At 57.2% G+C, this 26,937-nt stretch overlaps 2 protein-coding genes across 4 annotated transcripts in view; both read left to right on the forward strand.

Annotated features, from left to right (window-relative positions):
* The window catches only part of ZNF385C (zinc finger protein 385C), a 55,930-nt gene that overhangs the window by 15,258 nt on the left and 13,735 nt on the right, over positions 1-26,937 (forward strand). Inside the window, exon 1 of one of the 3 annotated variants that reach the window (XM_032711626.1) lies at positions 12,365-12,441. The exons of 1 other annotated variant lie outside the window; for it this stretch is intronic. In XM_032711626.1, coding sequence (XP_032567517.1) covers positions 12,432-12,441 — 10 coding nt within the window. In that variant the 5' untranslated portion in view covers positions 12,365-12,431. Of the gene's footprint in view, positions 1-12,364; positions 12,442-19,610; positions 19,672-26,937 lie in introns of those variants that run through there. One more of the 3 variants, XM_032711627.1, reaches the window with a different exon arrangement.
* C26H17orf113 (chromosome 26 C17orf113 homolog) lies at positions 1,408-25,370 on the forward strand. The gene is made up of 3 exons (XM_032711623.1): positions 1,408-1,489; positions 21,431-22,058; positions 23,054-25,370. Exons 2-3 carry the CDS (start codon positions 21,540-21,542, stop codon positions 24,584-24,586), a joined length of 2,052 nt encoding a protein of 683 aa, XP_032567514.1. The 5' UTR covers positions 1,408-1,489; positions 21,431-21,539; the 3' UTR covers positions 24,587-25,370.

Genomic DNA, 26,937 nt, shown 5'->3' on the forward strand with positions numbered 1-26,937 from the left:
GGACCGAGACCCGCCGAGGACTGGGGTGCTCACCCCAAGGGTGGGTGGGTGGCAGCGCACCCCCGCTCCGCGAGGGGGTGACCCGCTGCCTCCTGTCGCCGCTGTCCCCGGTCCCCGCCGTGCCCGGTCCCCGCCGTGCCCGGTCCCGGCTCCCGCCGCCGCGGGACCCACGCGGGAGCGGAGCGGCGGCGCCACCGCGGGGCCGCGGCCGGGGCTGCAGCGCCCCGAGACCCACCCCCGACCCCGCCGGTGGGCCCGAGGGCCGAGTCCCCCTCTCCTGATGGGTGCTGTGTAGGTGGGGAACCCCACCCCGAACCCACCCACGCCAGCACGACACAGCAGCTTTTGGGCTGCCTGAGCCAAAGTCCCCGGTCTGGTCCCTGCTCCACTCCCATGGAGTACACGGGTGGCTGAGCCCTGCACTGTCCCCCTGCAGCCCTGCCCGAGGATGCCAGGGACGTCTCTGCAGGGCCCTTGGGTCCTGCCTGGCCACCCACAGACACCCTAGCCCCTGCTTTGGCCCCTCGGGGGTGTCTCGGCACAGCGTGCCTGTGGGTATTTGTAACCAGCAGCTGCCAGCTCCAAGGTGGTAACTGGATCACGGGGCTCGGGTGACTTTCACACCTCCGAGGCTGTTCTGGATTTCCCACCAGCTCCCAGCTCTGGGTTGGGCAGCAGAGACAGTGTCCCTGCAAGGCAAAGGTCACTGGAGGGCTGTCCCCAGCCCCTCCCTGGGCAGCTTTCCCTTATGGTGTCCCTGTATGGGTCTGGGGCTTTAGCTTCCCACAGAAGGTGGTCCCACAGAGCCCCGCGTTCAGGACAGGCACCTGCTGGTGGCTGGCAGTCCTGGTGCCAGTCGTCCTCCTGCCGTGGTGGGGATGGGCTGTGGAATCCCTGCACCGCACACGAGTCCTGCCAGCTGAGTCTCTTGCCTGCAGAGAGTTGGTTCCATCCCAACTCTGCCTTGGGCCAACCCATGGTGCTGTCCGGGAGTGAACAGAAACTTGAACTGACACAAGGAGTGTCTTCTGGAGCTGGAAACTTGGAAGAAGTGGGTTATTCCCCTCTGGGAATGCTGCTGCTCATGTCATCTTGCCCAAACGCTGTTGCTCTTGCTCAGGCATCCCCCCTGGATCCAGACACCCCAGAGGAGTGGGACCTGTGCTGGGCTGTCCAGCCTCACATGGCACCCTGTTCCTGTCCCTCTGTCCTCATGGCGGGTCTGTCCTTCCTCCCGCAGGCATGAAGCGACCCCTGAGCCCATCCCACAGCCCCGACAGCGCGGTGCGGCTGGCAGAGGTGGCCAGCTGCCCCCCCAGCCAGCCCGAGCAGCGCATGAAGCGGGAGAAGAAGCACCAGTCGTTCACACTCTGCGAGGTCTGCAACATCCAGCTCAACTCGGCCGCGCAGGCTCAGATCCACTACAACGGCAAGTCCCACCAGAAGCGCCTCAAGCAGCTCAACAAGGGGAAGATGCCAGCAGCCCAAGGTAGGAGCCCACCCAGCAGGTCGAGCTTGCCCAAAGGCTGCCCTTGCTCTGGCACAGCTGCTCCACTGGGCTCATGGAAAGTTCGGGAACGCTGTGTTCTGTCCTTGGCATCTCACTTGCTGGTCTGCCTGAGAACTGCAGGGCTTCCCCCAACTGTCACTGCCAGCCCTCAGGTGGTTTTGGGGCCTGAGAGCCCATGCTGTGGCACTAGAGGGATGGACACGTGTGGATCTGTCCATGTGTAAGTGTGGCTGCTGCTGCTCTGTGTCTTTGTGAGCGTATTTTCGGGTTCCGTAGAAGGTTTGTGCAGCGGGGACGGGCGTGTCCAAGGGTGGAGTGGCTGTCGGTTGCTGGGCTACTGGATGCTGCTTCCCAGGTGCTGCCCTGACCCTGTTCCTCCAGGCTCCTGCTGTGCATATCTCCTGTATCTGTGCTGAGTTTGATTCAAAATGCTGCTTAGATGTTGGTGCTGAGGCCCCTTCAGCTGTAGCAGGGACACTGGCCCATGGCAGGGATGCCGGCACACGCAGGTGCCGCGCCGCTGGGCAGGAGCTCGTGCAAGGGCAAGGACTCACTTGCCCTCTGTACCATCTGCCAGCGTTCACCTGGCTGGGCCCAGCTGGCTCTGCAGATTTTCTGCATAAAAGCAGGGAAATGTGCCCAGAAATGTCACCCTGTCACCATGGCTGACCTGCTCTGCCTGAGCTGTGAGGGTTTGTCTGGCGCTAGGAGCAAACCATGAGAATTTCATAGAATCACGGAATGCCCTGAGTGGAAGGAACCTTAAAGATTATCTGGTTCTCTGCTCCTGCTCTTCCTAGAGACTGGGCAGACTGGAGCCATAAATTCCCAGCAGGGCAATGGTCATCTCTGTGCCAAATCCCGTCCTGACTGGTGTTGGTTTTGTTTGGGCAAGGCCTGGGATATGCAGAGGAGTAGGTCTGTTCATCATTGTTACTGACAGATGGAAATATCGCCGGCTATTTTAATGGGGACAGGGCTCATAAATTCCAGCCTGCAGCTTCCAGATTTTACCCTGGATCTGGCTGTGGCTCGATGGGAGGCTGTCCAAGGATGTGTTTCCTACCGAGCCAAAGAATCTCAGAGCGTGCCAGTCTGCTCTTTGTGCTTCTGCACCGTCCCTGACCTCTGCCAGCGTCGGGGTGCGCAGACGCCGCAGCCCCAGGGCCCCGCACGCTCTGCTCGGCCGGGCAGGGCACAGTGGCTCCTGCATGTGCAGGGCTGGGATCTGCTCACTGGGGGATTGCAGGCAGCAGCTGCTCCCTGCGCCTCCCTCTCCCTCTTGCTCCTGCCACAGCTACTCTGTGCGGCTGGAGCCGACCTTTTCTTGTGCTTTTGGTTAAAAATCTCATTTCCAGCATCGTCCCAAGAGGGGACCATCCCTGTCTGCCTTGCCCCAGTGAGCTGAGGACAAGCGCAGGACAAGCTCCTGCCCGTGCTCCTGCCTGGACTGTGGTGTGTGGGCAGGAGGGTGCAGGCAGGGCTGGCAGGGTGGTGGTGCTGAGGGAGCCCTGCCCTGCCCCATTACAGTTATCTGGGAGCACTTCACTGGCCAAACTAGCACCTTTGGGTGCTGAGGAAATGCACCTGCCGTGGTCATGGGAGCAGTCACCCCTTCTCGGGCAGGTGCCTGCTCTGCTGCTGGGCTCAGCCTGGCACAGCCCACGGAGAGGAACAGCTAAGAAATGTCTCCAGTGGCATGTCAGCACTGGGGGAGCTTTGGGAGGTTAAAGACAATGGATTAAATGAAATAATTGTGTTAGACAAAGATGGGATGTTCCTCTGGGCTGGAATCTCTGTCTCATGCTGACATCTACAGCTACATCAAAGGCAGCTTCCCAGCTGCTGCTCAGTCTCCCTGTTCCCCTCTGGCTCCTCGGATCCGTTCTTCCTGCATAAGCTGTGAACACTGGCATCTTATGGAGCAAAGCTGCAGAGGAGCATTGCTGGCAAACGTGCTAATCAGCGTCATTACAATTCATTAGCTCTGTGCCAGAAAGACCCCAACTTATAAACAAACCATTGCTCATTAGGCATTTCCTTGCAAGGCAGATCCCCGATCCCTGTTGTCCCATACAGAATCACAGTGCAGGTGGTGATTAGATGTGGGGTGCCCACAGATAAAAGATGTTTTCATGTCACAGATGCCAGTTCTAATCCAACTGGGTCACGAGTGATTTAATTATTGCCTGTGATTTCCAAGGGAGCCTCAGTGAGCTCAGTTAGCTCTTGGAGTCCTCAGGAGCTGAACCCCCGTCTGGTGCAGAATGAGCAGGAAGAGCTGATACACCCCAAAATGGGGAGTGGTGGCTGCAGGGTGAGGGCAGGGACAGGGATGAGGGGGTTCTGCCCCCCCCTGTCATCCTGGATGATTGCTGGGGCTCCTGTCACAGGACAGGCTGAGCTGGAGCATTTCAGGAATTTACAGCCTTATCCACTGCTCCCCAAAAGGCCTTTCCACCAGTGTCTCAAAAAAATCATGGGATGTAAAGAGGAGCTTGAGCTTGCCACTGCTGGAGCAGCATCCCTGGGCCCTGCCTCACATCTCCCTGAGAGGCAGTGGGAAGCAGTCTCCTTCGGAGCAGCAGGCTCCTGGCCCTGGGGGCTACTGGGCTGCTCCCCCAAACCAAGTGCCAAGGCAGGGTTGGGCTAAAACACCCAGAGCCAGCTGTGCCCCGGGGCTGATCCATGTCACAAGCTCTTCCTCATTTCCACGTGCCCCATGGCTACGTACCCTGACCCTCCCTAGGGCTGCCTGGTGCCACCTTCCCCCTCACACTGGGGCTGCCTGGTGCCGTTCCCCCCTTTGGCAACACAGCCCTGGAACAGCAGCTTCGTGCGAAGGGAAAGGTCCTGGTTTCCCCAGTTATCTGCTGAAATGTCTGTCCATGCGTGTTTGAGAGCAGAAAAGCTTGAGATGAGCAGAGAAATCACTGTGACAGCTTCAGCATTGCTGGGTCTGCAGCGCAGAGTGGGGGCCTCAGGAGGGGATTTGGGGACCCCGGGGGACCTGGGCTGCTCCGGGAGCTGGGGGGGGCTGGCAGCTGCTGGTGGGTTTCACAGGGGGTGCCAGCTGAACTCCCTGATTTTGGCAGCTTGGGGGAGCCCACTCCCCTCGACTGGCTCCTGTGGGACAGAGTCTGGGTCACAGTGCCCAAGGCTGGGTTATCACCTGTTGCACTGACCAGGGAGTCCATGGCCAAGCTCTCCACCGGGCCAGGATAGCCCTGCTGGGAAACAAATCCTGAAAACCACCCAGAGCAGTGTCTGGGAAAGCCATGCCCTGGCATGGGGAGCAGAGGAGGGAGGGGAGCTGGTGGATCTGACCATGGACAGTCTGGTGGGTGCGTGATCCCACTCCACAATTCTGCTCCGTGAGCCTATTTCATGATCCCAGTCCACGATCCTGCATGTAGTCCTGGTCCATGATCCTTTTCCATGACCCTGCTCTGTGTGCTCTGGCATCTCATTGCTCAGCTGCAGCATGTTCCCTCCTCCTTCCCTCGGCTGCTCTCTGCTGTTGCAGCCCTTCAGCTGTTCATTACCAAGCAAACTGGTGCCAATCCCATTTTGTTCCATTTCATGTTCCACACGGAATCCTTTAATTGTTGTTAATAAACAGGGCGATGCTCAGTGGGGCTTTGTCTGCAATAAACCCAACGTATTGATTTAAATAATCTGCAAACATGTGGGATTAGGGTCTAATTGGGACTAATCAGGGTGCAGCGGCCGTGTCACCACTGGGTCGGGGCTGGGATGTCCTCGTGTCTGCCAGAGCTCCTGGCCCTGCCCAGCCTCGGGCGCCTGCCAGGACCTGCTCCGGCAATGCCAGAGGGAACGTTGTTCTTTCTGGCTCCCTCCTTAACTCCTGCAGCAGTTTGCTGCTCTCCTGCTTTTGGGACCTTTTGGAGAAATTCGGCAGGGAAAGGCCAGGGTCTGTCTGGCAGGGGAGCCACCTCGCAGCGTCCCTCGCCAGGGACTTTGGCAGCACGTCGGGCTCTCCCGAACTCCCCAGCAACAGATCCGTGCCCAGCCTGAGTGTTAAAGGGGCTTTAACATTCAGCTGGGGCAGACCCTGCATCTGCTGGGTGCTGATTGACACCTAGTGCCCAGGCAGCACCAGGGGTCAGATTTTAAGCTTCTGTGAATTTAAGAAGGACAAACATACGGAGTGCTCCTGCTCCATTGGCCTCGGCTGCTCCCTTCAGCTGTGAGCAAAGATGAGCAAAAATAGCTTTTCAGATCAGATTTGAATAACCTGGAATCTCAGTGGGGAAAATACAATGGTTTTTTCATGTCTTAAAGATGTTGGCTGGGATCAGGCATCATTTGCAGAAGCTCAGTTGGGTAATTTTAAGTTTTCCTTCCCTCTGCTTACTCACAGCCTTTTCCCTTCCCATTTGGGTGTAGGGATGGGTGCAGGGATGTCCCTTGGGGCTTCTGGGGGCAGAGCTGGGAGGGCTGAGAAGGGGAGGGGTTTACCCCTGCCACTGGGAAGCGGCAGACAAGCTCTGTTTCACTAAATGCTCTTGTTCTACTGAAAAAGCCATTTTCCGTGGTGGAAAGGGCCTGCGGGCTCCGTGTGAGAGGCGCCACATGAGCCCAGACCCTGCTCCAGGCACATCAGCCTCGTGCCAGCCCACGAATCCAGAGAAAACTGCTCCCTTTCTAAATCCTCGGAAAATACCCCATTAACTTGCTGTCCCTCTGAAAAGCCCAGCTATTCAGCTTTCCGTGGATTAATAACTCTAGCATAACTAATCTCTGATTTTATTGAGTCAGTAACTTCAAATAGAAAATTAATCGATCAGTGGTCAGCTTTGGCTGGAAGGGTTTCATGGTGTGGAGCCTTCCCCACTGGGACTCTGCCCTCCCGCTCTGCACCCCGAGTTCTGGCCAGAGCTTCAGGGGTATTTTTCCCTGACACACTTATTCCAAAAATATCCTAAAAATTTAAACTCCTAGCCATAAAATGACACAGAGAAGATGCTGGGCTTTGTTTGTGCTGCTGGAGCACGGAGGAGGTAGGAGACCCCACGGCAGGAGCTTGAGGGGCTGGGATGCATGCTCCAGCTGCATGTGTGGAAGGACTTTCCCTTAAAAATATAGAGATCAAGCCAAAAGATATCAAGGTCAGATAATATATATCAAGTATCATCTTTGGGTGGGCTGGCAGGGGCTGCCTGAGCTGTCGGGGTGCCCTGGTGCCGCTGGGTGCAGCGTAGGCAGAGACTGTGCTGTGCTGCTGGCAGTGGTGATTTTTCCCAAAATCAGTAGGAAATTGCCTCATGTTATTTTTAAGCCCTGCAGTTGTGAGCCAGTTCTTCCTAATCGTGGATTTTGCTGTCACTTTCTTCCAGTCGGTTTGCTGTCAAGTTGCCTCAATAGTGTTTCACAGCCACTCAGCTCAGGGCTGCAGCACACGTGACATTAATTAGAAGTGGATTAAGAGCAAGGAGGAACACGTAGCCATGCAATATTTCACAATTTCCCATGTAACATCAGCTCAGCAGATTTGGAAGAGGAAAACCTGAGATTTATTTTAACCGGGGAAAAAATGGTCAAAGCAGCAGCTAAACTGTGAGCGTGTCCCAGCTCGTTAGCACCTGCTGGTCCCTGTCCTGAGAGAGCTCTGAGCCTGAAGGGGCCTTTTCCAGGGCTCCATCAGCAGCTCCGAGGAGGGGTGAGGTCCCTGGGAGGGGGGGTGATGTCCCCCTAGGAAGGGGGCACGGTGTTTGAGAAGCTCTAGGTTAGGCAGCTCCTGGCTCTCATGGCCACCCCAGGTGTTGGATCCAAATGCATCCTGCTGGGGGAGCTCAGCTGTGCCCCTCAACCACCTGGGGTCTCCTGTGTCTTAAACGTCCGCAGGGAGGGGTGAGGACACAGAGGACCTCGGCATCCCCGGGTGGCTCTGCTGTTCTCAGGGACAGAGGCAGCCGCTGTTCTGACATGGGAGAGAGATGAGCATCCCGCAGCACCCGGCTGCATCCCGGAGCATCCCGCTCCCACCCCAGCTGTCACTGGGGATTAGAGGTGCTGGATAGAGCAGGTCGTGCCCGGTTGTGCGTGCGAGGGCTGTGCGGCCTCCCCGTGCCCAGGCGCCGTCCCAAAGAGCACCGGGGCTGACTGGGGGCACCAGGGAGGGGTGACAGCCACGGGGAGGTGACTTGTCCGGGGTCTCCATGATAGAAATGCAGCTCATCCCCCCCAGCCTCCAGCCCCGGTCCCTCTCTATACCCACTGTGTCTCTGTGTTGTGCACACGCGTGTGCTGCTCGCCCGGGGACACGGGAGGAGTGAGCGTTTGGAACCGGGCGAATGGGGAGCGGAGGCAGCTCGGGGGGAGCTGGGGGAGGGCGAGCGAGGGGTTGTGGGTAGTGTAGAGCTGTCACTGTGATTTAGGGTCGACTGCTTAAACTGTTTTATGTTCCCAGACAGTAAGTCGTAAGCAATATAAAATTTTCTCTGAAGAGATGATCTCCCCTCGTCATGCTTCTGCCTCTTTCCCGGAGTGAGCTCTCCTTTCTATAACCCCATGGTGTCAGCACGGGTGTGCAGAGGGAGAAAATGGAATTCTGACCTTTGGAGCCATGGGGACAGCCTGAGGTTGGGAACAGGGATCCAGGGGCTGGGGACCTCCCCTCTCGCTGGTCCCGGTGCTGCTGGGAGCAGAGCTGGGAGCAGAGCTGGGAGCAGAGCTGGGAGCAGGGCAGTGGGGAGCCGGGTGTGCCGGTGGAGTTGGCTGTGAGGGACCAGTGTGTGCAGCCGTGTGTCCCTTCAGCACAAAGACTGTGGCCTTTCTTTGCAGCCCCCCCAGGCTGCCCTCACCTCTCTGCTTTTGCAGCGTGCGAGTTGAATTGGGGCCCTGGAGTTGTCGGAGCTGTCAGAGCTGTTGGAGCTGTCAGAGCAGGGCTGCCTCTGCCTGCAGGCACTGCCTGTTCACCTCAAATTCAATTCCCTTCTTTTTTCTTGCCCCTGAGTTATTGCTGCTTTTGAAAAGCTCACCCACAACACTGCTCCAGCTCACCTTTGGTATTTTCTACAGTTACAGATTTATGAGGAATAGTTCAATTTATTTGGCCGTTGCCATGCCAGAGGGAGTGTCTTAGTGTGCTCTGTGCCATGGCACCCGAGTATGTGCCCAGGAAAGCTCCCTGGCCCTGGCAACTCCTGATGGGCCAGAGCTGAGCAGGGACCTGGCGGGTGAGACTGGAGCTGGGTCACCCCTGGCTAAATAAGCATCCAGAAGTTTTTGGGTAGCTGGTTTACATGCCAACCCCCAGCTGAATCCATATGGGGGCTCATGAGCCCTGTGGCACCCCAGAAAATCTGCACAGGGCTGGTGGGAACCAAAGTGTGGTGGCAGGTGGAACCCTCTACTCTGTGCCTTACAGGAAGGCTCTCCTAGATTAGAGGGAAAATATTACATTCTCTCTCTGAAACTGTTTCCAGGTGTAATTTCTTCCCCTTTTCCTGATAATTAAATATTTTTAGGTCATCCACCCTACTTGCAGACCTGTCCTGGATGCCTTTGTAATTAGCCATCTCTCTGGAAAAGATGATTAAGATGGGAGGCACAATGCCCCTGCTCTGCTCCCACAGCCCTGCCCGCACCATCAGCTCATCCTTGGGGGGCACAGCTGGGGGGTGTGTCCCTCAGGACTGCCAGACCCCTCCACAGACACATGGCACCCCAGTTTGCTCCTTTTAGATGCATAAAAGCAGAAACCTTCAGGAAGGAGTCATAAAAAACCCTGGGGATTAATTAAAAAACAGGATCTGGGTGGGCACTGTGGATTCGGCGGTTTAACGAGTTCCTGTTTATCAGGCGAATGACAGGGGGACCCAAGCTGCAAACCCCATCCTCTTTGTGTGGGAACCCCTCGAGGGGAGGATTCAGCCCTTAAAATATGTTACCTTAATCCTGAGCAAACTCAGGAGCAGGAAAGGTCAGCACCCGCCTTCCTGGCCCAGCAGGGATGAAGTGCCGGCGGCTGCTCCAGCCGGAGCCTTCTGCTCCTGACAGGGCTCAGGTTACAGAGCAGAAGAAAACTGATACATGTCCTCCAGGTGTATCGGTCTTGATCCTATCTGGCATCTTTCACCCCCAAATTATACCCTAAATCCTCGGTGAACAAAGTCAGCCAGAAAGGCTCTGGAGGGCTTGGCAGACCTGGGCGGGGGGTGGGGGTGGGGGTGGGAGTGCTTCTTCCTGGGTTTTTATCCCTCTGTCTCCCTTCTCCTTTACTGAAGTGTTCATTGCCCAATTCCAGTCGCTGTTTGCCAGACTGGAGTCTAAGGCTGGGGAGAGCCTTTCCTGGATGTCTCTCAGCTAGTGAAGAGTCTAACACTGCTCTCAGTAGGGTTCAGATTAATCTCTCTGTTGTAGTTCCTGGAGCCTCTCCTCACAAAGAGCCCAGTGAATTGGTGACATTAGGGACAGTCTGTGCCCAAACCGAGCCTGAGCACCCTAGCTGTCTCCCTGCCCTCCCTCTTCTCCCTTTAAGCCACAAGCACAGCTCGAGCAGACCTGCCCAAGCAAGTCCAGCTCTATGGTGGCTGTTGGCAAACGCTCTCCTCTGACTGCATGTTTGGGATTTGCCTCTTCCAGGACATGTGTGATGAGCTGCACGCTGAGGGCTGGGGGCTGGAGCCTTTCCACAAGGAACCCTCTGGTTCTGTCCCTGTGCTCTCAGGACACTTGGCCATCAGGGCCTTGTGTGGGGATATCAACCTGTGTCGGAAAGTGGTGACCACGGGGGCTTGTGGCATGTGACCCACTGTTGGCTCTGGGTTTTTTTAGGGCCTCACACAGCATTATGCAGGGACGGTGGAGCTGGTTGTCACGGCCCCAGGCGCCCTTCAGAGCTGCTCTGGGGAAGGTGCTCCAGCAGCTCCGTCCCACAGCGCAGGTTGTGGGGAGCAGCAGCCACAGGCTTTGCTCCCAGGGGGATGGAGCAGCTGACAGCACCACCAGGAGGATGATGCGGGTCTGGGTCCTGTGGGAGGGTTTGTGCTGCTGCCCCGTGTGCCAGCACCAGGGTCCATGGACAAATATAGCAAATTATGCACCCGCCGGACCCACGCTGCAGCGCCGGGAAATTCCAGTGATCTGCTGGGCTGGGCAGGGAGGGCCGGAGGCGTTAATTGCAGGGGCTGTAATCAGCACCTGCAATTAGCCCCTGCTCCAGATGGCCTCAAAGGCTTGGCCACAAAGGAGCACAGCGTCCCACACCACCATTCCTTGTTCCCACCCCTCCGTGTCCCACCAGCTCGAGCCCTTTCAGCCACAGCAGTGCCAGCCAGGACCTGCCCGCCCAGCTGGGATGAGCACGGCACCAGATGGAGCTGGGAGAGGATTTATTGATGGAATTGATGGGTAGACCTCAAGGGGCTGGTCAGGGATGGGGGCAAGGGTGGATGGAGGATAGAAGGGGGGGGTCAAGGCTGTACATTGGTCCAGCTGGTCTTTGCCAAGAGATGCCAAACTTGCTCATGGCTTGTGGTCATCCCAGGGGAAAGGAGAACAGCCACTGTATGGTTGTTAGCCCCACTCTCCTCCCAGTCTTTACACTTCCGTGCTCCCTCTGCTCGACACTCCTTGCAGTAACACCAAACTGCTGATGACATTAAACAAATTAATATTGGGTTTAAATAGCCTGCGGGAGGCCAGGGCCAGGCACACAGGGCCAGCTGTCAATCCCAGATTAGTGACTGCCCTGGCTAAACTTACTGCTGCCGCTAACGACCCCGACAGCAACACCCTGCCCAGGGCTCTGCCAGGGCTGCCCCAGTGCCAGCCTAGCCTGGGTGGGTTTTGGGAGAAGGACCCCTGGGGTGCCCTGGTCTGGCAGCATCCTGATGGCTTTAGATGCTTTTCAGTGCACCAAAATTCTGTAATTTACCCCAAAAGTGCCTGGTCTGGCTGTGGCACATGGGAAAGGACTTCAGCATCTTGTGGTTTAACATCTTCATTTTCACGCTGCTTGTGGCCCAGCAGTTTCTGCCCAACTCCTTGAATTGTTTGACTTGAGGGAAGTATTCAATTCCCTCCTTGTTGTTGTCTGCCTTTCAAGGAGTGGGGGGAGATGATTGTTTCCTCTTTTCACAAGCAGGTTTTTCATCATTTCCCTGTTTAAAGGGCACTAATGTAAGCAAGCCCTGAGCCTCCCCTACAGAGAAGAGGCCAAAAATCAGCACAGAGAAGGTGCTGCCATGGGGAGCCCAACTGCCACAGCCTCTGCTAACGAACCAATGGGGCGGGCAGCAGGCTCTGGGCTCATGAAAACCCCAATCATGGGGGGCTCACCCGAGCCCCCCAGGCGGATCAGGCTTCCCGAGTCCACTCGTGTCACCCCATGAGCTGATGCCATGTTTGGGTCGGCCCCGAGTGTTTCCAGTGTTTGGGGTCAGTGTTGAGCTGGACAGGGACCCGCAAGCACCAGGCAAGGACATGTGGCCACCAGGCCGAGGAGCCTTTCCCGGGGGTCGGGGTGGGTGGCTGCCTCTGTCTTCCCTCCCTGAGCAAACCCCGCGGTGGAGACCCACGGGGGCACCTTGGCAGGTGTCACCCCAAAGCAGCCCCTTTGGAGGACGCTCGGACAGAGCCCCGGGGGCGCAGCGGAGCAGCTGAGAGCTCCCTCCTCCCGCCCCAGGTTTCGGTGCTTGGGCAGCCCCGGCGCGGGGGCGGCTGTGCGGGGCGGGGGCCGCCCGCTCCCCCCGCCCATTTCCACGCTGATACCCGGCACCTCCGGCAGCTTCTCCCCCCGCGTTCCGGCGGGGCCGAGGCGGGGCCGGACGCGGGGCGAGGGGCGGCAGCGCTGGGCGGCGGAGCGGGGTTTGCGCCCGCCCGGCCCTGCCCGCAGCTCTGCCCGGCGAGCGGGAGGCACCGGCAGCGCGGAGGCGACGCAGCCGCATCCAAAATGCTTCTAGGTGGGTGAAACGCAACTTTCCCGCAGCCCCATCTCTCCCCGTTGCCCCCCTTCTCTCTCCTCCCATCGCCTCCTCACCCCCGTCTCGCCGCTGGCGGAGCCGCTGCCCGGGGCAGCGGGAGCCCGATGGTGCAGCGGGACCGGGTCAGCCGCGGGACTCCGGGGCCGGGCGGGGGTCGGAGGGACGGTGGGGTTGGCGCGGCGGGGATCGGGGTATAGCCCCGCCACTGTCCCGGGGCTGCTCCGGCCGTGATTCGAGCGCTCCCGGCTTCTGCCGACTTCCTTCAGCTGGGGAAAAGGGCACTAAATCAGGGTCCAGGCTCTTCTTTATGGGCAGAAACACACCGAATCGGTTCTTATTTTGCTGGTAGCTATGTTCAGGCTGTGTGTGTCCATGTCTCTTCTCCACTTTGAGATTTTGGCCACAAACTTAACTCTGAACAGTGAAACATTGAGGTGGGTTAATTACCGCCGGGAAAAAGCCCCAGGAATACACGGTGCTTGAAGAGTCTGGGCTTGTAGCGAGGGGCTAGGAATGGGCTCGGCATCAAACTCAAATATTGATTCACCTGTGGGGTCCCCATCTTGCTCCCAGCAGGGCTTGGCATCCCACGTTACCCTCATGAGATTTTCTTGTTTCTAAGCAAATCATGTCATTCCTATTCCCTGTTGCCGTCCTGCCTAAAACACCCGTTCTTGTTATTTGCCTCAGCTGAGGCTGTACCCTACACCCACAAAATGGTCCCTCCCTGCCCAGCACACAGGCAGCCTGTTCCCTCAGCTCCCAGCCTGCTAATCCTAATTACTTACGGGATTCAAGCTGAGTTTGACTCACTGCATCTTATTGATTTTTCCCAGGGCTGCAAAAAGAGGAGGGAAAAGGTTGTGTGCTGACGGGGCTGGATTTTGCCCTTGCTCTTTATCTGGGTGTCAGCTCCAACTTGTGTTTCTGCTGCGACTGTGATGCAAATGTTTTGGTGCTTTTTGTGTGAAATGAGGCTGTGGGGAGCGGCCAGCAGTGTCCTGGTGAGGGTGGCCAGGTGGCTGGTGGTGGAGCTCCGTGGCCAGGCTTGGCCATCACGGGCTTGGGGAGCGGAGCAGCGGCAGCAAACAGAGCATGACGCTGCTCTTGGACCCGTTTCACGTGGATTCAGGGCTGGTAATTTTAGTGGTTTTGGTATTATCAGCATTAACTTTGTGGCAGGCGCTGGGGAGGGAGCATGGCCCTGGCCTCTGGCAGCAACGGGTCCGGCACATCCCTGCGGGCAGCGGCGCCGCTTCTCTCCATGTGTGTCCATACGTGTGTGGTGTGCACATCCCTGTGAGTGTGGGCACGTCTGCAGGCTGCCGTGCACTCGCTTTCCTCTGGTAACATGTCACTGGCGTGTGCTTGTGGGTGCCTCTGGCTGCTGGAGCCGGGAACACGGATGTCGTTGGTCTGGCGCATCGGTCAGGGCCGCGCTGAAGTGCCCACATTGGGGTGGCTGCAGCCCCAGCTGTCTCCCATGGATCACTTTAATTTTTCTAATAGTTTGAAACACAATCTTTTCTCCAAGCTGTTCTTTCCTTGTGTCTCTGGAACGTGTAACACTACTCGGGATATTTATCTGGAATACTTGTCAGGCAAAGCAGGTTTAAAAGACAAACAAAAACCAACAGCAGAGCTTGCTTTTCACCTTGTGGTCTCAAATGTGGAGGAAATCTTGAATAGACACTAAGGCTTCAATTTTGAACCCGCAGTGCTCTGGGCTTGCTGGCAGTCCTGTGCTGGGACCATGTAACTCTGGGTGGAGGAACGTGATGGTTGTATAGGGCTTGCATGGTGATTCCAGCCCTCTGGAAGCTGTGGGGGGTAATGGTGAGGGGAGCTTGGCCCCACTCAGCTGTGGGATTTGGCTTTGGTGCTCCTTTGGCAGATGGTGGGATGGAGTTCTCTCTGCGGTTGTTTTGGGTGAATTTTCCCTGTAAATGCAGCGGTTGTTTTTATTACTGGGGCTTGCTCCAAGCAATGTCCTGGGGGAAACATCTGTCCCCTGGTTTCAACCCTGAGTGAAACCTGGTGGGGGGGCCCAGGGGGCTCCGACCTCCTCCAACAGCCTCAGCCTACCCTTCAGAGTATTTTTAGACCAAGCTGTCATCTAATCTTGACCTCCAGGATGATGTGGGCTAGAAAATATCACTGCATCTCCAGCATCAAGCCGAGGGTATAATTCACAAATCTCTTTAGCCCATTTTTAATTATGCCTCACCTGCAATAATGAATTGCTAACAAGTATTTTGAGCAAACATGGACTTTTTTTATGAAGTTTCTCGGTGCTGATGCTCCCGGCAGGTGCTGCCAGCACCGATGCTTTGATGGTCTGTTCCAGCACCCACCTGATGTCCTCGAGCTTGTAATGACTGCAGGTGCTGGCGATTTAGCAAATGGTTTTTTTTTCCTTTCCTGAGCGGGATGTTGGAACAAGTGGGCTGACTGCTCCCACTCTCCGCCGGAGTGATTATATTAGCGTGGCCTGGGTAGGAGTGGCGGAAATTACAATGAAATACTAGAGGTAGGAAATAAAAATCTAATTAAAAAATAATGACGGATGTGTGTCATCTTCCAAACCCTGATCATGACCAGCCTGGCTGGGGGGCAGCCGTGGTGGGGGCTTACACACTTCAGCCCATCAGCACAACCTCAGTAGAGCTGTGCTCGGGGAATAACGCTGGGAGGAGGGAGCAGGTGGGGAGAGGCAAAGGGCTGTGAAACTTAAGAGGGGGAATATGTGAGTGGATTGGGGTTTAAAAGCCCTCTTGGCCCCTCAGGACTTGCTCCCCTGAAGTGTGAGTTGGTGGGCTCCCCTGAAAATGGGGCAATTCCCCTTTTCTCCCTTCCTCAGCAAAGCTGGGACTGGCTGGAGCCCACGTAGTTTCACTGCTTGGGGGGGGTTGCTGAGGGCAGCTGTGGCACAGTCACGTGCAGTGGTTTGGCCGTCGCTGTGGTGGTCTGTGTGCATCGCTGTGGCACATCTGGGATGGCACCACTGAGAGGGGATGGCCACTGGCCTGGAGCCTGGCTCTGCCACCGACCTGCTGGGTGGCCCTGGCCATGTCCCTTATCCTCTCTGAACCTGTCTGTCTCCTCAAGGCTCTTCTTGGCTCTCTGGGGGCTCGGTGCCAGCCCAGCCCCAGCTGTGCGAGGGAGGTACCTGCCTTCAGGTGCTTCGATAATAGAAATCATTAATTTTCACTGCTAATGGAAGAAATGCTGCTCTGTGAAAAATGTGCGTTGGCTTGGAGGCAATTCAAAAGGCTGGTGGAGACGGGAGCCCCTAATTTGTTCCAAATTGGTTATTTCACTGGAATGGTGAGAAAGCATCAATCTGAGGAGCTTTTCTCCCTTTTCATTTCTGTCAGCCGCTCCTTGGCTGTAATGAATTGGACTTGGCTGTAATTTGTACGATTTATACAGTGCCCAGAATAAAGACTAAACTGATCCGTGGCTCTGGTGCCCCCCTGAGCTCTCAGTCTCTTGAGAAGACCCTGACCTCTTCCAAACTACCCGGGGAGGGATGGGCAGGGCTCTGGGCAGTGGATGCTAGATCAGGGTTCAGTGTTTGCTACCTCCTTTTCACTGCCCCTGGGTCAGGATGAGCCCAGATCCCTCCCGAGCCCCTTGGTACCTGTGGCAGAGGTGGTTGAAGTCTCTGCTGGGGGAGGCATCACTAAATGCTGATTTTTCAGATCATTACCTGGCAGATAGGGAAAGCTGGGAATTAAAATCCAAAGGCAGTTGGACTCAATGTTTGTGGACAGGGGGAGGAAAAGAGGCTTGATAGAGCAAGACCCACTTCCAGTTTTGCTCCTCAGTAGCTGTTTTTGACATTGGTGGTGTGGGGTGATTCTTCCTGTGGCTCTCGGGGAGCAGGATACAGCTGAGTTGCCTCCCAAGGACCAGGTGCATGGACTGGAGGGAGCCCAGAGAGGGAGATCACCCTGTCCCTGCTTCTGCTCCTCGACAAAAGGGCTTTGCCCTTCTCAGCTGCTGCTCTGAGGAGCCTCAGCCCAGAGCTGGGGTCACCTGCGGGGAGAGATGAGCATGACCCCCCCTCCCCAGCCCAGTAATCCTGTTGTGGCCATGTCCAGAGTTTGCAGGGATGTCATTCGAGTTTATTTCAAGGCTTGTTCCCTGCCAGCTGCAGTCACGCAGCTGAAGGTTGTGACAAGGCTGTGCAGGGGAAGGAGGCACGAGGCAGCATCCTGCAAGCTGACGGTGGCTGGGAGATGTGTGGGGGTTCCCATGTCAGCAGTTCAGGGGGCTTCTTCTCCAGCAACACCCATGGCCCACTACCCACCCAGGCTCCTCCACAAGGACCTGAGTGTGCTGGAGCCAGGCCTTCTGTGCCCACAGCAGTGCTGGAAGGGCCCCCCCTGCAGAGGAGGAACAGCCCTCCCCAAGCACCCCGAGTTGTGTGGGAGAGCTGCTGGGACACAGCAGGGAAATACTGGGGTCCTCCAGCATGTGCCCTATCCCCTTCCCTGCGTGGGAGCACCTTCTCTTTCCCGTGTCCCTCCAGTCTCTGCAGATCCCATAGGAGCTGTCCTTGTCAGATCCGCCCGTCCAGGCACCAGCCCGGGGGCTGCAGGAGTATTTTTAATTTGGCTGAGCTGACACGGTGCCGGGTGCTCTCTCCCACACGAGACAACGGCTCCTCTCTGCCTCCCCCCTCCGCCACACACGGCAGAGATTGAACTGAGCTGTCACCACCTTCGGGTGTGAGGGATGCGGCCGGGCAGCTCCCGTGAGTCCTCCCTCCCATGCATCCTCCCAGTTCATTTTTGGGGCTGTCACAGCCAGGGTTTTGGGTGCAGAGGGGGAGCAGGGACCTGCAGGGTGCTGCCCCATCCTCTGTGATGGCTGGGGATGGGGGCTGGTGGAGCCAGGCACCACGGGGTGGGTGGGCAGGAGAACCGGGGGCTGTGCGGGGATGGGGCTCCCTGGGGTCAGCAGCTTCGGGAACACCAGAACCTCTGCTTCCCTGCGGGAAGAGTGTGCGTCATCCCCCAGAGCCTGACTGGCTTAGAGCAGGAATGGAAACAAAATCTCATAAATATCTTTGGACTCAGGGATTTAAAATCTTTTGGGGTAATATGGCAGCATTTGGTCTCTTCTGTTCAGCTCCTTACAGATATAATGAGAAACCCTTGGGAAACCCAGCCATGGATGTGGGGCTGGAGTGCTGGCAGGAGTGTCAGGGACTGGCCTGGAGCATCCCAGTGGGAGCCATGTGCTTGGGGTCTGCTCCAGCCACCAGACGGGTGAGACTCCAATAGAAAACGGGGCTTAGATGGAAACTGTGGCTCATGGCCGTGGCCGCCCTCGTGTTGTGCAGATGATGGATGTGCTGGTGCAACGGGGCACCTGCCTGCCCAGCTCCTGGGCACGGAACAGCAGGGAAAAATAGCAATGATTGGCTTGGGCCAAGGCGGCTGCTGCTGCACGGGGGTAAACAGGAGTATCTGCACTTCAGTTCCTTTAGGAAGGACATTTGATATCTGGCAGGGATGCAAGGGCAGGGTGCTCGGCAGGGTCAGGGACATCCTGCAAACGCTGCTCAAAACCCACGTTAAAGCTGGATGCTTCCAGCAGAAATGGGCTGGGCAGAAGGGATCAGTGAGTTCAGCCATGCTGCTGGCACAGAGCAGGCAGAGGGTGTTCCTGACTGGAATCCACCAGTCCTGCTGGTGGATCCCAGTGCAGGGGCTTGATGGGGTCCCCATGGGAAGCAGGGTTGGCCTCAGCCACTGTTCACTTGGGACTGCTGACCTTTGCAGTCTTGCTCCAATGCTGGGAACCAGGGGATGCAGTAGGCTCCTGCCTAAAAACTCATTAAAAAGGCTCAATCCTCTTTTCTCGAGGCATTAGCACAAGAATAAATCGGGCATGTTTTCACCCTGAGAGCCAGCTTTGGTTTCACTAGCTCCTGCTCTCATTAACCCTGGGCTAAGGTGGCCAGGCAGGAATGTCCCCAGAGCAGGAAGAGCCCCTTGCCCGGGGATATGTGGAGGAGCCTGAAGAGAGGAATTCACCAGAGGCTGCCAGACCCCCCTGCTGTGGAGCCAGCCGGAGCCAGGTACAATGCAGCCCCTAATCCAGGCACATTCCGGTGGGCCACATCCCTCCTCATACCCTGACTCTGCAGGGGGAGTCGGGGTGGGAGCATCCTTCAGCTCCCAGGCACAGGGGCTGTGCTGGGGAACAAGGAGCGGAGTTCCTGTCAGGGGTCCTGCAGGACACTGGTGTCCTTTGGGATCGTTTGGGGGAAAGCAAAGGTGGCACAAAACCCTGTTTCTGGAAGAAGCTGAGGGGCTCTAAACCTCACCTGCATTTAGTTCTAAAAGAAAGTTTTTGGGGGATGAGAGGAGCCCCTGTGCTCACTGGGGAGCCCCGAGATGAGGGGGTGGGTTTCAGACCCAGCCCTGCAGCTATGGACCAGGAGCACGGGTAAACAGGAACACGTTGTGCTGTTGGACCCGCATCCTGCCGAATCTCCGTGGCTGGGGGTCGCTCTGCCCGTGCGCGGGGCACTCGCATCCTGCCTCTGCCCAAACCCGGGGACACCGCTCCTGGCTGGACGCAAATGTGGGGATCCCTGGGGGGGTTCCTGGGCGCTCAGTGCCCACCTCTCCTCGCACCTTGGGCAAAAAGGCGTCCCGGCAGGTGAGCCCGCGGCGGGCACCGGGCGCAGCTCCGTGCGCTCCCCATCCCCAGGGGGGGCCAGAGCCCGTGGCGCGGCTGCTCCGTCCGCTGTCCCCGCGGCCCAGCCACGGCCACGCGGCCTTCCCGGTGCTGGCCACCGCTAGTGGCCACTGCCGCCGTGGGCTGCCGGGAGCATCCGCGAGCCCGGCGGTCCTCGCAGCAAGATGGCTGCTCCCGTGCTCCCGTGAGCCGGCGCCCGCCGCAGGCTTTGTTCCCGCAGCTCCGGGGTGCGGGATGCGGGGTGATGCTGCTGCCGCTGCCTCCTGTGCCTCCTGAGCACCTCGCTTCGTTTCGTTTTATTTTTGGCTTGGCGTTGCTGCTTGGCTGGGTTTGGGTTTGTGTTTTTTTTTTTTTTTAAGTAGGGTTGTTTTTTTTTTTTAAGTAGATTTTTTTTTTCCCTATTTAAAAAACAAAATCTGGGAAGTTTGCAAGCGCCCCCCTCCCCCCCCGCCGCCCCAACGCCCCAAAGCTTATGGCGGCCTTTCCATGGTACGTATATGTAGGGGTGGGTGAGCGGGGTGGGCACGCTGGGCTGGGTTGGGCGCTGGGGCTGCCCCGCTCGCCCGCACGGGATGAGGGCAGCCGGGGATGATGCACCGGGGACGGGGCTCGGGGCAGCAACTTGTCCTCTCACAAGTGAATCCTGATCCTGCCCAAACTTCCCGACCGGGGGAGAAGCAGGCTGGTGTGGGGACTGGAGTGTCACCCCCATCTCGAGCTGCTGCCGAGTCGCCCAGGATGTGCTGCTCTTCCCCGTGGGCAGCAGCAGTGAGGGGTGCTGGGCTGGTGCCAGGACCGGTTCTGGAGCACCACGGGTCATGCGGGAAGGTGTGCTGCGGTGCTCTGCTCCATCCCGAGTTCCCCCTGACCCCATGCACCCCACGCACTAATTGCTGCTTTTTTTTTTTTTCTTTCCAAGGCAGCAGTTTTTGCTGGAGCGAGTGCTGGAGGACGGGCTGTGCTGGTTGGGGTGGGAGTGAATGGGGTCAGTGACAGGGAGAGAGCAGAGGAATCCACTCCCTGGGGCTGTGCACTGTCCCATTGCAGCTGGAGGAGCTCGGTGCCCCACTGGCACTGGGATGGGGGCTGCTGTGCCAGGCATCTGCAGTGCTGGTCACTCCAGGACCACCTGCCAGCATTGCCCAGGGCACCCCATGGGAAGCCCAGCATCTATGGGAGTGGGCACTCACAGCACTGGAAGTTTGGGGTGTTACTCTAATGCCTAAATTGTGAGGGTTCCCCCTGCTCCCCAAGGGCTGTGGTAATGGCTTCGGTTTGGGACGTTTGTTCTTCAGAAAAACCCCCAAGTTCCTCTTGGTTTTCTCAGCAAGTCACATGGACTGATGGTATTTCCCGGCTTCGCTGCTGCTGAGTGTCCATATTCTTTCCATTTTCCTCTGCATTTTGGTTCTATCCCTTCCTCACCATGTGCTACATTCTTGCTCTTCCTCTTCCCACCACCTTTATCAAGGCTCAGTTTGAGTTTTCAATCCAGTTCATGGAGGAATGTGAGAATTGCACTGAGTGGGGTTGAAATGTGGGTAAGGGGTCAAGTGAATGCTTAAACCCTGCAGCTCCTGGTTTGATTATGTGGGTAAGTGCTTTGCAGCCTGGAGCTCAGTAGATATTCCGGAGCCTGGGCTGGAGCAGGTTGAGTGTGTCACCCCCTGGGAGGGATGTTGGGCTGGCATTGACTGTGTGGAGCACAGCCCTGCTACCATGGGACCTGCCATGGCTTCAAGCAATTCCCTGGGATAGAGATAAGCCAGGCAGGACTGAGAGCACACACGTGTGCTCACAGGCACTTGTGTCTGAGCTGTCTCCCAGTCACCCTCGTGCAGCTCCGGAGCCCTGGCACTCACCGCCACTGGCAGGTGCTGCTCCTCTGGGCATGAATGCTCCTTTTTGGGTGTTTCATCCAGCTCTGAGCCTTCCTCACCTTCCCAGTGTCAGCACAGTGGGAAGGGCTGCTCTGGAGGGAAGTGTGTGGGTGTCCCTGTGGCAATGGGACTGTGTGTGTGTGCACCAGTCCCACCAGTGACACCGAGAGCTGCCAGTGATGCTGGCACTCAGTGGGATGCCCCTGCATGGTGCTGGGGCTGTCACATAGCCTGGCCTGCCCTGAGCACCACTGTCACCACTGCTGTCACCACACCACCATCGCCATGGCCACCACAGCCCTTCGCTGAGCCCTGGCTGAGGTTTGCAGGGCCCTAATCCGTTTCCCTTGTGTCTCTTTCATCTCCAGTCGGACCAGGAGAGTGGTAATAGACCTTCTTACTAAATTAAATGTGCAGGCTGCTCCTCAAGGCACGGCGCGGTTCAACCATAGTGTTTGATTTCCCAGCCACAGCAGTATGGTGCCTCCAGGGAAAAAGCCAGCTGGGGAAACTTCCAATTCCAATAAAAAGTGTAAACGCTATTTCAATGAGCACTGGAAGGAAGAATTTACCTGGCTGGAGTTTGACTATGAGAGGAAACTCATGTTTTGCGTAGAGTGTCGGCAGGCGCTGGTGAAGAACAAGCACGGTAAAGCGGAGAACGCCTTTACCGTGGGCACGGACAACTTCCAGCGCCACGCGCTGCTGCGGCACGTCACCTCCGGCGCGCACCGCCAGGCGCTGGCCGTGAACCGCGAGCAGCTGGCCTTTGAGACCCGGGTCCACGGCCACCCCGAACTGCGCTCGGTCATCAAGGTGGAGGTGAACCCGGCGAAGGTGGCTGTCCTCACCACCGTCTACTGGATGGCCAAGGAGGAGATCCCGGATGAGAAGTGCTCCTCCCTGCTCAACTTCCAGAAGTTCAACCTGTGCCAGGCGCTGCTGGCCTCGGAGCACAGCGAGTACTACCACCCCGGCAGCGTCAGGGAGATGCAGGTGGGTGTGTGGGGCTGGGGGTCTGTGCCTGTGTGACGGCTGCCAGGGCTGGATGGTGCTGTGCAGCCGCTGCCTTTGGCAGAGCCAGCAGGGTGTCTGTGCCCACCGGCTACGCGGGAGCTCCCTGAGCCTCCCATGCTGCTTGCAGGATGAGAGCTCCAGAGTTCAATTAGCACATGGGCACTGTGGGTTTTTCCTCTTTTGCCCTAAACTGAGTGCTCAGGCAGATCAAGTAGCCAGAGAGTTTAGAAAGGATTTTCTGAGTTTTACAAATGCTTTGTGCCTGCTAAAATCAAATTAAATTTTTAGTGACTCTTGGCCATTTGCCAGGCTCTTCAGCTCTCTGCAGAGCCTTATTTTGCTGCAGATAGACTAAACCCACTAATTAGGTTTCCCAGCCTGTGGTGATCCTTACAGCACTCGCACACACACAGGAAGTTTCCCCTCCAAACTGGGGCATGTGCCTGAAATGGGGGAAAATGAGTAAAGAAGGAAAAGACGCTGTAGAGTTTTGCTGTTGCTCCTGCCCATGCTGGGCCAGTGAAGCACTGATGGAACTGCTGGAGTTGAACTGAGCAGACAGGTTCCCGGTGTCCTGCCTTGTGGCCAGCACAGGCAGCGGCTCAGGAATGGGGTGTTGGGGGCTTGTGTCTTGGTGCTGCTGGTGGTGTTGGGTCTTGCTGTAGCTTGTGGGGCTCTGACCCCCAGCTCAGGGCAGGGCCTTCCAAGCTCTCAGCAGCTTCACGTGGTGCTCAGGCTGCCAGACAGGGGTGGGAGGAGGTAGTTTATTATAGGGAAAAGGAAAGTGATTTCCAGCCTGTGTGTGCAGCTTGCATAAGGGCTTTTCCCTGGCTTGGGCCCTCGTGCTGCTGCAGGAGCCCACGGGTGGGAGCCCAGCCGCTTGCTGTGTGCTGGGGGCTGCACGTCTCCTGCTGTCTCTGAACCTCGTTTGTGTTTCTCTCTCCCTCCCTGTGCCCCTCCTTCAACTGGCTCAGGCAGCCATCGCCAAAGTCCTGCACAACGAGGACAGGCACAGGATCAAAGCCTCGCCGTTTGTGGGGCTGGTGGTGGACGAGACGGTGGATGTCCTGGAGCACCGCAGCCTCGCCATGTTCACCACGACTGTCTCCCCCTGCAATGGGCAGACCTCCACCGCCTTCTTGGGCAGCTTTGAGCTGCCCGCCGGGGAGGCCTCCACCGTGGCAGGCAAGGTGGGTGAGGTGATGCGCTCCTTTGGCATCCCCACCATGAAGCTCGCCTGGCTCAGTGCCGACAGCACCTCGCTGGTGGCCGAGCGGCTGAGTGGGGTGGGGTCCACGCTAACCTCGCTCTGCCCGCTCCTCACCGAGATGCACTGCCTGTCCCACGGCAGCTCCCTGCTGCCAGCTGAGACCATTGGCACCACTGAGTACCTCCAGAAGTATGAGACCACTGTGGATGCTGTGTACAGGCTCTACTCCAGCTTCCGGGGGGAAAGCAATGGCCTGCGGGAGCTGCGGAGTGTCCTGGACCTTTGTGAGATAGACCTTGGGAGCCCCAAAGCCATCCACTGGACTTCTATCTTCCCAGCTGTGGAAGCCATTGACTCCTCGTGGCCCACACTGGTGCTGCTGCTGGAGAGCGAGGCGGAGCAGTCGCCTGTGGCCCGTGGCCTCTGCGAAGAGCTCAAGAAGTTCCAGTTTGTGGCCTTCACCAAGATCCTCCTGGACGTCCTCCCCATCTTCCAGAAGCTCAGTCGCTTCTTCCAGATCGAGGACTTTGACCTTTCCATCCTGAAGCCCATCGTCTCGGCCACAGCCGCCACGCTGCAGGCCCAGCAGAGCACCAGCGGCCAGAACCTCCAGGAGTTCCTCAGCGAGATGAACAAGCACCTGCGGGACGGCCAGGAGGGTGAGAGTCGCCTCTACTACAAGGGTATCGAGCTGGCCAACTGCTCCCAGGTGCACCTGAAGCACTTTGAGCACTTGAAGGAGACCTACCTGGAGAGTGTGCGGGGCAACCTGCTGGACAGGTTCCCCACAAGCGTTCTGGAGGCCATCAGCTCCTTCTCAGCCATTTTCAACCCCAAGTGCTATCCCCAGTCTCTGGAGGACATTGGCAGCTACGGGGTCAGCGAGCTGAATTTCCTGCTGCAGGCGTACTCGCGGGTGGTGGTGAGTGAGAGGGCCCTGAGCGACTTTCCCCTCTTCAAGCGCATCGTCTTCAGCCTCAGCCAGCTCTCCTTCAAGGACCTCTGTGTCAAGCTGGTCTACAGCAGCTCTGAGATGCACGAGCTCTTCCCAGACTTCGCTGTCCTGGCGGCCATCGCCCTGGCCTTGCCCTTGGGCTCGGTCCTCGCCGAGAAGATCAGCCGGGGCCGGGAGCTGCTGAAGCGCAGCCGGTCGCGCCGGACGAAGGACGAGGGGCTCTCTGACCTCATGAAGATCGCCATCGACGGGCCGGCCATCAGTGAGTTTGACTTTGCATTGGCCATCGAGTACTACGAAAGCATGAGGGAGTCTGGGTTCATCATGACGCAGGTGAAGTGAGCGTGGCCAGTGAGGGCTGAGCCCTCGGGCAGGAGCCGGGGCCTGCAGGCAGCGCCCAGCACCAGCTCAATGCTGCCTTTCCACATCGCTGGTCACTGCGGGCCGGGCGGCCACGGTGGATGGTGACCTGCTCCGTGCTGGGAAGAGGAAACAGGATCCTTCACAAAGCCATGCTGGTCCTATGACCACCCCTCCCTCATCCACCAAGCATCTGGCTGAATCGCCCAGAATTCAAAATCCTGGGGCCACCTGAGATCCCAAATTGCAATGATTTTTCTCCAAGGGTTTGTCATTATTTTGTTTTAGGGATAGGAAGGCAAATCTTCTCTTGAGCTCAAATGTCATGTTGCCTTTGCACAAAGATACCCAGCAGCTTCTGCTTAATACTCTGCAAAAATAATAGATTTCTGTTGTTCTGGAGCCTCGAGAGCGAATGCAGAAAAGGCAGAACATCCTCCCAGCCCGGAGTCGACCCCGACATGCCTGGCGGTGTCGTGTTGGTGTTCCTTGTGCACAGCACAGAGTATTTTTAGCAGTGGCATCAAGTCATGATCATTTCAAGAGCAAGAGATTTAGGGAATGATATTGTAATGGCCGAGGAAATATAACTTTAAATGCGTCATTGTGTACATATGTGTATGTGTGTATATATATATATAAATATATATATATAAATATATGTATTAAAAAGGTCTAACTTAATTTTCCTAGTGCTTAAAGTATAAATATATATAAAGGGACTTTTTTTGCAAGGACAGAATAAATTATGATCGGCGTCCAGAAATAATCAGTAGTGTATTTCTGGTCTTTCCAAAACGTCCACACGTCCCGGCTTTCCCTTTGTACCCTGAGCTCTCAGCAACCTGCTGCCCAAGAGAATGTCCTTCAACACCTGCTTTTGAGACCATCCAGAGGTGTTCAGCTTGTATTCCTCCTCTGAAGTGTTACTCTCTTTATCCTGAGGTGAGCAGAGCTGTTGGTGCCCATGGTGGGTGGGGGTTTGGGCACCTCTGACCTCGGGTCTGGGGGTGCTGGCACGGTGGCTGAGTGGGGCTGGGGTGCTGCATGCTGTGTTCCAGCATGACAGGGCTCTGCTGGTTTTGACTTGGAGGGCTGTTTCCTTCAGATCTGACTGATTCTAATCAGCAATAAACCCAATGCAGCAGCCTGAAGCATCACCTCAGTTGAATCCTGAGGGCTGAGTTCTCTCCTGGGGTTGTCAAAAACTGCCCCACCTGCTGCCCCATGATCTGGTTGCTCTGGGAGTCCAGTGTGTTGCAATCTGTTTGTTACTGGTCTGGATCCCAGAGGTGCCTGGGCTGCACTGGTGCTGCTGTTGTGGTCCAGTGTTGTGACTGGGTGTTTCTCCTCTTCTCCATCCCTCAGCCTTTGGCATTGAGGAGCACATGTGCCTCCCAGGAAGCCTCCTGGAAAGAGCTGGAGTGAGTTCAGCCCATGCTTGGTCAGAGGCAAAGTTTTAAAGCCCTGGGTAAGGATTTGGAGACACCACCAAAATTTGCTGAGAACACCTCCCTAGCGGGAGGGAGCCAGGCTGCCTCTGTGTGAATAAACAGCTCCGTCTCCATCTGGCCTGGGCAGACTCTGCACCAGATGCTCTCTGAGGCAGCAGCGTCTGCAGAGATGGGTCCTTGGCAGACTTGTGTTTGTATGAGAACCTGCAGCGTTGGCCCTGCTGCCTTCAGAGGCAGCTCTGGGAGGTTCACACGCAGGGGGTGTGAGAGCACAACAGTTGCTCTGCTCTGCCTTGCAGGGACCAGGAGAAAACCTGCTGCAGGTGTGTGTTCAGTGGCTGTGTGGAGTGAAGGGTTGGGGGAACAGGCTGGGGACCGTGTCCATGCACGGTCTGGGGGGCTTGGTTAAATGTAAGGCTGAAATACACCTTTAAATTCCGAGGGACCCCTCTGAGAGTCACTTGTCTGCAGGAGAGGAACTGGGCTGAGCTCCAGACAGAGGATGTGCAGGATCTGATGGCTCTGGCTGAGCCCCGGGCAGAGGATGTGCAGCACCATAGCAGTGACACTGTGGGCTTTGGCATCTCTTGGTCAGACCTTGATGCTACCTGTGGAACTGGGGGTGAAACAGAGACCCCCTCCACAGGCTGCAGCAGGTGTTTGTGCTGGGAACACAGGGTTCCCACACTCCTCTCCTTGCATCAGCCCCTTGGAATGCTCCACAGGACCTGGAGCACATCCCATCCTGGCAGGACCTGTGGTGCTGAAGCAGTAGCGTTTGCTGTGGCCGTGGGGGCTCCTCTGCTAAAACAGGGGGAGACACAGAGCCGGTGCTGTGGCAGAGGACACCCCACTCCGGAGCTGCAGACTGAGCGTCTG

This window comes from Chiroxiphia lanceolata, chromosome 26 (assembly GCF_009829145.1).
Source record: "Chiroxiphia lanceolata isolate bChiLan1 chromosome 26, bChiLan1.pri, whole genome shotgun sequence".
In the NCBI taxonomy this organism is placed as follows: domain Eukaryota; kingdom Metazoa; phylum Chordata; class Aves; order Passeriformes; family Pipridae; genus Chiroxiphia; species Chiroxiphia lanceolata.